Consider the following 12,267-nt stretch of genomic DNA (forward strand, 5'->3'; position numbering starts at 1 on the left):
ATGGCTGTGAGGGTCAGCTGTGTCTACGGTGGGAGAACTTCTGTGCTGAAGACACCCTTATGAGGCAAGACTTGCTTCAGTGGGGCTTTGGTGCTCACTGAGTCTGCCCCCTGAGTGTGTCCCTTATAAATCTGAGGAGTTGTAATTGGATGGTCCCACTCTGACCACTGGGTACACTGGCTCTTGGATCTAAGGAGGTGCTAATTTAGCCTCTGCCTGAGGTTACCCAGCAGGAGCTACGAAGAGATCTGCAGATTCCTCTTCCTTGTTTGGGGTTTGGAGGTGCCCAAATGAGGCCCAGCTGTGAAGCAATGCAAGCTGCTGTGGGGCCTTGGGCCTTCTCTTGGAAGTTCTGGGTCTGACTGGCCCAGCTGCAGTTTATTAGGTAATTTTCAGATTGCAAAGGGCCAGGGCATTCATATGCAAGAGCCTCTGCTGCAGCTTGGGTGGGGCAGGTCTCAGGGAATCAACAGGGCGGAGCAAGCAGCTATGGCTGATCCTCAGCCCTGCCCTAAGGGGCCCCGTGTCCCAGTGTCCTGGTAATTGCTGCAAGCACCTTTGAGAGAAAGCCGCCCTAGAGTTCTGAGTTCTGCCCACTGCCAGACAGTCTAGTTTCTCTACGTATGAGTCTGGGTCCCCAGAGACTCACCCGGAACTGGAGTTCAGAGCAGTCGGGGACTTGTTACGCCCTCCCGATTCAAAAGAGAGCTGAGTCCTCAGTTGCCAGCCCTTGCCGCATGCACTTCCGCACCTCCTCTGAGTCTCAGTGTGCTTTTCTCTTTCCTTCTAGTTGTAGAATTTCCACTCAGCCAGCCTTCCTGTGGTTCTGGATGATGTCCATTTTGTCTTTTAGTTTTATTTTTGAATTTTTTGTGGGAGGCAGCAATTTCCGGTGTTTACCTGTGCCGCCACCTTGGTTTCTCCCTGAAAATGATTTTTTAAAATTTGTTTTCAACCATTTAAAAATATAAAAACCATTATTATTAGTTCACAGGCTGTACAAAACAGGGAATGTGCCAGATTTGGTCCATGGGCCATAGTTTGCTAACTCCTAAACTAGCTAAACTTGAAAGTTTCATACTTGTGCCTTCTTTCTTAAAACTTGAGGAAATGAGAATGAATGGCTTTTTACCGTCTAAAGCAGTGATGGCGAACCTTTTGAGCTCGGCATGTCAGCATTTTGGAAAACCCTAACTTAACTCTGGTGCCGTGTCACATATAGAAATTTTTTGATATTTGCAACCATAGTAAAACAAAGACATATTTTTGATATTTATTTTATATATTTAGATGCCATTTAACAAAGAAAAGTCAACCAAAAAAATGAGTTCGCGTGTCACCTCTGACACACGTGTCATAGGTTTGCCATCACTGTTCTAAAGGGACTTACATGCAAACATTTTCATTAGAAAGAAAATGTTTTGTTTGAGATCCAATGCTAGTCCCTACCCTTTTGTCTTCTTTTGGTCTCCTTTAAGCCCAACATGTACCCTGGAAGAAGTGAATGCAGGCACAGCAGATGATAACATCTGAAGGCAAGAACCTATCACTGAGACTTTGTTTAATCAAGTAGGCGCTTCTAAGTTCTATTTGAATTGAATTGTTTGAAACTAAATTTTAGATAAATGAGATAAATGTAGCACAGCCTAACGAGTGGACATCATGAAACCAAGGCAGTGAATGACTTATCTCTCTTGCCCTGCTTAGACCATGACTTGGATCAAAAAAATTTTGTGCATTTCACTTAGTCTACTACCTGAAAGTTGAGATATGTCTTTTCTATATTTACTGTTTGTCAAATTCTCTATTTTCACTGTTCTTGATTCTTCTCTTCACTGCTTGCTAAAACCTCTGTGGTGGAACTGCTTTCCACCCGATTCAGTTGCTATTGTCCCCAGCCCTGCCCTACCTTGGCTTCAGATATAGATGCTGAGCTGAGAAACAATGGATTGGCTCTGATTGGTTGCCACACATACAGTTTAATAGAACCCTAGAATCCTGGGATTTAAGATTTGAAAGAATCCTTGAGGTCATTTAAGTCATTTAGGCCAATCTCCTGCTTAATTTAGGATCTTTCTTTTTATTTCATATTGGTGACTCTAGTTAACCCTACTATTTTCCCCTTTATATTGGAGCTAGTTTTATCTCAGGAAAGCTGACTTCCATTTCACAATATTTGTATATTAATCATTTGTACCCATTTGATTTTTTTAAAGATTAATCTAATAATTGTTAACAATCATTTGTTTATTGATTGATTGATTGATTGATCTCAAAGAGAAAGGAAGAGGGAGAGAGAGCTAGAAACATCAAAAATGAGAGAGAATCATTGATTGGCTGCCTCCTGCACACCCCCCACTGGGGATCAAGCCTGCAACCTGGGCAGGTACCCTGACCGGCAGTCGAACTCGGGACCCTTCAGTCCACAGGTCAACATTCTATCCACTGAGCCAAACCAGCCAAGGCTGTACCCATTTGTTTTGAAATCACTTTGATATATGGGCCTTTGACTTTCCTCTTCCCACCTGCCTATAATATCTTTAATATGTCTTTTGCTAGATGACACTGTGGTTAGAATTTTAAGTGATTTTATGAAAGTTGACTATGAGAGATTCTCTTTAATATTAGCCCTTACATTGCATTAAACAGTAGTGGTTTGACACCCTTGGTCATGAAATTCTACACTTTGAAATTCATATAGATTCAACTAATGATTTCTCTCCCATAGTGACTTACACTGCAGGTGGCCACCATTAAAATTTCAGTTTCACTTGCAATTTCTCCTTTGAAGAGATTATGATTCTAGAATTTGGGTTTTGGCTCTGTAATAATATGGAAGGTGGTAGATCTTTAATGAGGCAATGAGTTTTCCTTTAAATTTCTTACCAATATGTAATTAACTGAAGACATTTAGTGCTTCGGTACAAGTCAGTTGGCTTTGCCACTGAGCACACCCAAGTGACCATATCCTGATTATGTGTCAATGTCCAGATTACCTGATTTGTGAAGTGTTTATATCTTTGCTCCACATAATGATCTGTGATGGAAGAGCAGGGTCTTTGAGGACCTAGGCTCAGCTCTCAATTTTGTCATTTACCAGCTCTATGTCTTTCGTAAATCATTTAACCTTTGTCAGTTGTAAAATATGAGTAATCACAGGCACCCCCTGCAATGTGTAGGATTCAGAGAGATAATGTATATAAAGTGTCCAAATATTACCTGGCACATAGTAATTTAATACATGTCAGGTTCTCTTTTCTTCTGTTGCCTGTTCATTTTTCTCTTTGTGCATCTGGGCTAGCAGGAATAAAAGTCCTGGCTTGATTCCTGGGTTATTCTTTATAACCCTAACGCATTGAGAGTTTCAGGATGTCTTATGCATATATTTCTCTTTTTTTAAAATATATTTTATTGATTTTTTACAGAGATTAAGGGAAAGGGATAGAGAGTTAGAAACATCGATGAGAGAGAAACATCAATCAGCTGCCTCCTGCACACTCCCTACTGGGGATGTGCCCGCAACCAAGGTACATGCCCTTGACTGGAATCGAACCCGGGACCCTTCAGTCCACAGGCCGACGCTCTATCCACTGATCCACTGAGCCAAACCAGTCAGGGCTTAAGTGTGTATTTCTTACTGCTAAGTCCTCACTGGTGGAAAGAGGGGGAAAGTAAAAGAAGTGAATGTTTAGAAGAAAAAAAAAAACAGAAAGAAAAGAGGGCAAGAGAGGCAGGAAGAGGAAGTGACAAAGGAAGAGAATAAAACATGAAAGAGGCGCACCTACTGGGGAATGGAAGTGTTGTAGAGAAATCATCAGCCTTCTCAGAACCAGGCCACTGCATGGTGCAGAGTGACGATCACAGGCTGTGAAATAAAACAGACCTGAGTTCAAAGCCCGGCTTCTCTGCTGATTAGTTCTGGGACCTTGAACAACTCCTTTACCTCTCAGCACTTTAGTTTTCAAATGAAGAAAAAACATCAGCTAAGTTTTATGAGTGTTGACCATGTATCGGCACTCCTCTGTGCATTTAAATTCTCCAGCAGCCCATGTGGCGTGCAGAATTGTGATCCTCACTTGACAGATGAGGAGCTGGCTTAAGGACATAGTTAACACTTGTTCAAGGTCACAGAGCTGGGATTTGCCTGTAGATGGTCTGGCTCTGGAGCTAACACTTTAACCGCTGCCCTGAAGCTACCCACTTCTTGGTGGTGAGGAGGACGTGAGATCTAACTGTGGATGGGCCCACCCAGGATCTGCCCCTAGTATGTGCCGGTGCCTGTGCTCCCTTCCTTTCTCTCTTTCTCTTCTCTTCCTAGCTGCTTGTCTTCTGTTATCCAGATGGAACTTAATTTTCTGGAAAGTTCCATCTGGTTAAAAAGAACCTGCTACTCCAGAAGGAACCCTATTATAGCCTCACCTCAGGTACACTCTAAGTGTCTGTTAAACAACTGAGGTTGGTCCGCTGACACACACACACACACACACACACACACACACACACACACACACACACTCCCTCTCAAATACACAGGAGTTGATTATTTTGTTTCTTTTCAAGCATGTTTGATTAACTTTCTCATATTAAATTAGGTCATATTTGACCATTGTCTTATAGATTGGTGGATATTTCTTCTATCAGTTCAGCCTGTGTTTTAGCATCAAGTAGATAATATTGCCTGCTTTGTTCATTCATCATGTAACAAAGAGTTATTGAGAGCCTATTACATTCTAAATATGGTGCTAGGTAGGAGAAATATTAAGATACATGAGATAGGCCTTCCTTTCAAGTAGATCATTGTCTAATAGTCATAAAACCAATTAATTATACTACAGCATTAGGTCAGGAATGGAGATTAACACAAAATTTATTATTTGTATTTTTTACTTTTACAGGGTTAAAAAATGTGTTCGTTACGATTTCTGTCTTTGTTTTTTGACTGATAATTCCTTATGCATTCCAATAAAAAAGAAATAACCACAGATGTTTTGAGTTATTTTATTAATATATGTTTTTTAATATATTTTATTGATTTTTTACAGAGAGGAAGGGAGAGAGATAGAGAGTTAGAAACATCGATGAGAGAGAAACATCGATCAGCTGCCTCCTGCACATCTCCCACTGGGGATGTGCCCGCAACCCAGGTACATGCCCTTGACCGGAATCGAACCTGCGACCTTTCAGTCCGCAGGCCGACGCTCTATCCACTGAGCCAAACCGGTTTCGGCATTAATATATGTTTTAAGAGTAAGTTAGGAATCTAATTTCCTCTGCATTATTTTATTTTTTAAGGTAATTGTGAGCTTTCTATGGCCAAAGATATACATGCTCATTGTTTAACAAAAGAAGAAGAAAAATACTGGGGCACCAGAAAATTGAAAGTATCTTATAATCCTACTTTCCCAGAATCATTGACTTTTAATGGTTTTGTAATGTATGTACATTTATATATATGAAAATATGTCCTTTCCCTTTCAAATCAGAGCCTTCGGGGACATTAGATGTCTGGTACATCAGACAGAACACTGACTACAGGAAACAACAGATTTCTCTTTTCTGGAAGGTAAGTTTTCAATGTCAACTTAAAATTCAGGAGAATTGCTGATTTATGTGTTTTGTTTTATTTTGTTCTTATTGAGCTATAAATAACATATAAAGAGGATTCTATATTTGAACAGTATGTTTCAAGATGGGAAAAGGCCCTTTTTCACACAGTGAGGTTTCAGAGACTTTGTTGGTGCTCATATCTCAACCACATCTTCATGATACTCAACTCAGTGTCATTTACTTCTGCCAGATAAGGGTGGGAGGTCTGACTCCACACAATCTCATCTTTTCCTCTTCCACTTCTTCATCTTTTCCTCATCAAGGTCCCTTCCACCCACCCCTATGCATGCCCACCCTTGGACCCCACTACATCATCTCTTCTGGCTCTTGCCCCCTCTATCACCCTTCTCTCCTACATACAGTATGCCCAGCAGTGACCAGGCCACCAGACTTATGCACTTTTGGGGAAATTAAAGCTGGAAATCTGTGGATGTGGATATTTAGGACTATATTTTCTATAGTCATTGAAAAGGGAGAGGGAAAGCTGCCCTACCTCAGGAACACAAATAATAGCGGAAAATAATAGGATTGGGGAGGGAAAGCAGCTCTTCCTCAGAAATAGTGATAAAACAGCAGGACATAGGGTAACCTTCCGGAAGACATGTGGCTAATGTTATACAGATGTCAAAGTTCCTCAGGGTGCTGAAAGCTGGCCCTGGCGCTTCATGTAGTCCTTACCCAAACCCTGTGAGGTAGGTGCTAGGCATCCCCACTTCACAAATATAAAAAAGGGGGGTCAGAAAGAGGAAGTCCTTCCTAAAGTCACCCAGCTACTGAATGCAGAGCTTGGATTAAAACCTGATCCAGAACGCTTTCTGCTACATCCTGACTTTTTCTTTGTTGAAAGAAACTGCTCTTCGAATTGAACTACTAATTAGCATGCTCATAATAAGAGGTGTTCAGGTGCACTGTACTCTTCCTTTTTCCCCAAACCTCCCCCAGATAAGGGTAAATAAACAGTTTTGGAATTATGAAGCTGGTGAGCACAAAACCAGAAAGGTCAGAGTAAGGAATAGAAGGTCCCCTGCTGGAGTTAGCATGATCGATCTGGATAGTTGCAATCTTCTTCAGATTTAAAGAATGAGCCAGGCAATCAGTAAGCTCTTTATGCCTCTTCTCCGTCCTCTATCTCACACACACACACACACACACACACACACACACACACACACACACAATGTCTGGTAGAAGAGGGGACTACTATAAATAGCATGGTGAGTCATAATCAAGCTCTTAACTTTGAAACTAAACCAAAGCTTAAAATTCATTTAAAAATAAAGCCATTTTGTACTAGCAAGACAATTCTCAAAGCAAGACATTTAGAGCAGCCATAGCTGTGCCTATGATAGGAGAACCCAGCTCAATTCTTGGCTCGTGGTTTTCATTTTCACAAGTAAATGACTGATTAAACCCAAAATTCCTCTTCCCATAAAGATTTCTCCTCCCAAAAGGTCTTCAACATACATATGCAAATTCTTCTCTGCTTCTCATTCTGATCTTGCCCCTAATCCTCACAAAGTAGAGGTTATAAAATGAGGCTTTGGAATTCAAAGGGACTTTAATCCTCTCCCAGTCCACCCTTCCTCTCATGGACCTTGCTCCCGTGTTAGCCGGGACAGACAGATCTCTCTGCTGGGACGTCCTGAGACAGGGAGCATTCCACTCTGTCTGCAGTCCATGCCAGATAGGTATTTCCTGTTGTCAGAAAATCTTCCTGTAGGTGGGGCCAGGATTGTAGATGCTTGGACTGGAACTGGCTGGAATAAGAAATCAAAAATGCAAACACTGGAAGCTTCTGTAACTTGACTGTGGTAGTGACAGGGCACCCACAAAGCCTTCAGTGACCATGCAGTCTGAGAGGCTCCTTGGAAAGTTGGGTCTAGTCCTCAGTCTTGTAGGGCCATTCCTGGGCTAGGTCCTTCCCGGCTAAGTCCTTTTGTGCCAAGTCCTGGGCAGCTTCCAGGGCCCCAAAGAGACCACTCACCTGAGGGTGGGAATAAAACACTGGCCAGAGTCACGAAAGTGAGCAGGCCTGCTTTGGACCACAGAACCACCGAGTCACAGGCTCTGGCGCCAAAGGGAATTTAGCCAGCATGCAGTCCCACCACCCGTATTACAAATGTGGGAATAGCCGTGGCCGGTTTGCCTCAGTGGATAGAGCGTCGGCCTGCAGACGGAAGGGTCCCAGGTTTGATTCTGGTCAAGGGCTCGTACCTCGGTTGCAGGCTCCTCCTTGGTCTGGGCCCTGTTTCTCTCACATCAGTATTTCTCTGTCTTTCCCTCTATCTTCCACTCTCTCTAAAATCAATGGAAAAATATCGTCGGGTGAGGATAAACACACACACACACCACACCACACACCCCCCCACACACACACATGCACAAACCAAACAAACAAAAAACTGGGGGGAGGGGGGGGGAATGTGGGAACAGCCCTAGGGAAGTGAAATGATTTCCAATGAGAGGGCCTATGGTGCTTGTTCCAGGGAGCCTTTCCCGGGCAGAAACCACTCTGACTGGACCACTCCTGTCCCACTCGTCCCACCGGGGACTCCTCATGCGCCCTCAGGCAGGCTTGGGAATTGACCGGGTGGCGCCGCAACACAGGGGACTCAGACTAGAAAGAAACGCTGCAGCTAGACCAGGTGCTTTGTGGTGGGGCCCAAATTAGACTTCACTGAGGAAAGGAAGCACAGACATGCAGGCGGTGGGTTGGTTTTTTTAACTGTGATTAATACTGGGAAACCCAATGAGGGGACACCCCACCACGGCAGCGGGGGGTTTTCGGGTGTTGGAACCAGAGGAAGCCCCAAGTAAAACCCCATTGGTCTGTGAACAAAGTGAGAGCACGTTTCTCTTGCAGTTGGGGAAATGTGAGGTGACCTTTCATTTTTGCCGGATGTTTACATTAGAGGAGAACAGCCAGGTCTGAATGGGCACAGTCCCTGTGAGTGTGGGTGTGAATGTATGTGAGTGTGAGTAGAGGTGGGTGTGTATGTGAGTGATGTGGGTGCATGTGTGTTATATACATGTGTGAGTACAAAGGGTATGTGTGAATGTGTGTATGAGTGCGTGTGAGTCTTTCATACGTGTGAGGGATATGAGTGGGGATGTAGGCATGGGTATGTCTATATGAATATGTGTGTAAGTGCATATATGTGAAGGTCTTAGTTCATTTAAGCTGCTATAACAAAATACCATAGACTGAGTGACTTATAACAACATAAATCTATTTCTCGAAGTTCTGGAGTCTGGAAGTCCAAGGTCTGGGTGCTAGCATGGTCGGTGAAGGGTGTCCTCTGGGTTGCAGATTTTCTGTTGTGTCCCCACAAGGTAGAAGGGGCTAGGGAGCTCTGTGGGATCTCTTTGATAAAATCATTAATTCTGTTCATGAGGGCTCTATCTTCATGACATAATCACCCTCCCAGAGGCCCCACCTCCTGACACTGTCACCTTGGCATTAGGATCCCAGTTTTGGGGACACACAAACATTCAGACCATGGCAGTGAATAAGTGTGAGCGTGTGGAAGGTGTGCATGTGGGTCTGAGTGTGGGTGTGAATGTGTGTGAATTTCATCCTTGTCTGTGTGAATGTGTGTGTGTGTGTGAGAGTGAAGGAGACCTTTGCTTTGTTGTTCTGGTTCCCACATAATTACTTATTTTCCCAGCCCTTGGTTTCTCCTGAAAACCACATTTCTTCAAAAATATCCTGTACTATTTTTTGCCAGTTATTTTTAAGAGAAAAAGTATTTTCTCTGTTGAAGCCAAAAAGTACCACCTAATCCATGGGATGCAATAAAAATACCAGGTATTGTTAAAACAAATGCAGTAACATTTAGAAACTGTTTCTCTGTCATAAGCAACCTGTTTTGTGTGAGAGGCCTTCACAGGAGGCTCTCAGGTTCCCTCTGTCATTCTCTGTGCAAAGTGTCATACCGTTTCCTTTGCTTACATTAAGCATTTCAGTCTGTGAGTCCAATACACTGTTCTCCAAGTTAATACAACATGTATCCTTTAAGAAGAAAATTCACCTTTTTAAAAAATTATTTATTAAATTGGAGTGACATTGGCCAGCATGAACATATAAATCACCTTTAATATAGATAGAGATATGGATATGGATATGGTTATAGATATGGATATGGATGTGGATGTGCATATGGTTATGGATATGGATATAATATAGACAGATACATATGTAGATACAGATATAGATACATGTGTAGATATAGATAAGAGATAGGGGTATAGAGATACAGATAGGTAACGTATGAAAAGATGATGGACAAAACCACATTAACCTTTGTAGTTTCCTCTGTTACTTTCTTCAGAGACCTCTCACTATCTTGATCATAACCAATTAAAAACTTTCTGAAATTATGAGGCCATGAGTCTGGAAGAAAAAAATATCTGTGTGTATATGAAGCTGAATTCATTCCATTAATTCATTCAAACAAATATATGAAAGCCAGTCTTTGGTATTGGACACTACGTGTTCTTCATGCCAGGGATATGGAAGTGAACAAGATCAATCCAGTCCTCATGTGCTTGACCTCACAGTCCAGCAGGAGGACAGGCGGAGGAGTGGGGATGATGATGCACTCAGGCAGTTAGGAGGAGTTCAGGGTTCAGCTGGGGGCGTGATGGTTGGGGGCACACAGGAGAGCAGGGGAATGGCTAAGGAGTCAGAGTAGACCCCTCAGAACATAATGCCTGGAAGAATGGGAGAGCCAGGACAAGAGGAAGCACATTTGTCAGGAGACCCTCTGGGGGCCATGGATTCAGCATAGAAATGACGCATCACTTCAGTGAAGGGCCATCCCATGGAAATATAAAGCAGGCCACAAATGCGAGCCAATCACAGGTAATTAAATTTTTTCTCGTAGCCAGATTTTTTAAAAGAAAAAGATACAAGTAGAATTAATTTAAAAAGATATTTAACCCAAATATATCTGGAATAGTTTCATTTCATTATGTAATCAATATTTTAAAGTTATTAATGAGCTATTTTACTTTTTCCCCTACTAAGTCTTTGAAAACTGGTGTGTCTACTAAGCATCAGTCCAGTGCAATCGCTGAGGGTTCGCCTCCCCCAGACAGCAGCAACACATCCCATGCAGGCTGGCCACACTGCCAGGGCTCCATGATTTCCTGCAGCAAAGGGCTCCCTCCTGTAATGGACAGTGCAGCTAGGGGGCTCTTTTTTAAAAATTGACTTGAGGGGAGTGGGGGGAGAGAGATGTTGTTCCGCTCATTTATGCACTCTTTGGTTGTTTCCTGTATGTGTCCTGACCCAGGATTGAACTCGCAACTTTGGCCTCAGTACGAGGCTCTAACCAAATGCGCTACCCGGCAAGGGCCAGCTCGAGGGCTTTGATAAGCAACACAGAAGAGAGTGAGAGAGACTCCTGGTTATAAATGTGGGAAAATATTTGGTGTTTTTTATTCATTTGTTAAATGAAGCAATTCATTTTGATAAACAGCTGCCCTCAAACCACAGGAGGGGAGAGAACAACGAGCCCCAGACGCCAGCCTCAGAGGCTGGGGACCAGCGGCAGCTTCCTCAGTGCACTCGCTTTGTCTATTTCCCCTTGTGCCTCTCAGTATCATGTGAAGAATATCCCAACCTGTATCACATTGCACTGAAGGGATGGATTTTTTGGTCCCCTCCTAGGAAAGAGATTCAGTGAGAGTAGACAGTATTATTTGTAACCTTGACCTCCTGGTTCATAGGTCGCTGCTCAACCCCTGAGCCACCCGGGTTGGGCTGTAACCTGATTTCTTGATGTAGGACAAAGGCCTGTTGTAAATCCCCAGAGAAGACTGGCCGCCAGGAGCCCGAGGGCTTATGTAATTATAGGATGTGTGCAATCTCAGAATCAGTACTTAAATACAAAAGGCACCAGATGGGAGGATTTCAGTAATTTGTCACAATATTCAATTCTGTCTCTTTCCTTTCCCCAAACCTGCCCCATCACAGGCTGGCACAGCATTTCAGAAGACTGTTTCAGAAAGGATAGATTGCTTTCTTTCTTTCCTTTCGTTCTCTCTCTCTCTCTCTCTCTCTCATCTCTTTCCTTTCCCCAAACCTGCCCCATCGCAGGCTGGCACAGCATTTCAGAAGGCTGTTTCAGAAAGAGTAGGTTGCTTTCTTTCTTTTTCTTTCTTTTCAATGCAAATACATTTACTCCTGCAGGAGGTGCACATGCACATGGTCTGGGAGCACACGCACACTGAGCAGGCAGGCGCTCCGCTTTTTAATCCTGACGCACCTGACCTGTTCCTCACCCTTGATTGGAGCTCAGGCGCACAGTCTCTTGCGATTGGCTAATTCAAAGGGAGGGGTGGACCTTTGCAGTTTCAAGATGGCGGCCCCCAGGGGAGCTGCAAGCCGTGAGGCCACAATGGAGGCTGCCTGAACTGTTCTTTGACAGAAAAGATGACTTGGTCATTCTCACAGTTCCCCCCTTTTCTTTATTTAAACTCTTTTCTTCAAACTCGGCTGACATTCATGGACTTTCCTGCTCCAGGAGGAGACTAATTTGCTGTTTGGCCCATGGAGTTTCAGTGAACCTTTGGATAATACTTGGGAGGATGTAGCATCCCATCACTGTAGCTCCTACTCCAAGGGGTGAGTGTGGACACCGTTGCTCCCTTCCA

The 12,267-nt window shown here is 43.4% G+C and overlaps 1 protein-coding gene across 1 annotated transcript in view; it reads left to right on the plus strand.

Moving 5' to 3' along the window:
- Positions 1–12,267, plus strand: part of IL12RB2 (interleukin 12 receptor subunit beta 2) — a 63,541-nt gene that overhangs the window by 12,991 nt on the left and 38,283 nt on the right. Inside the window, exon 7 of the mRNA XM_006766905.2 lies at positions 5,484–5,563. Coding sequence (XP_006766968.1) covers positions 5,484–5,563 — 80 coding nt within the window. The remainder of the gene's footprint in view (positions 1–5,483; positions 5,564–12,267) is intronic.

Source organism: Myotis davidii, unplaced genomic scaffold (genome assembly GCF_000327345.1).
Source record: "Myotis davidii unplaced genomic scaffold, ASM32734v1 scaffold122, whole genome shotgun sequence".
Lineage (NCBI taxonomy): Eukaryota > Metazoa > Chordata > Mammalia > Chiroptera > Vespertilionidae > Myotis > Myotis davidii.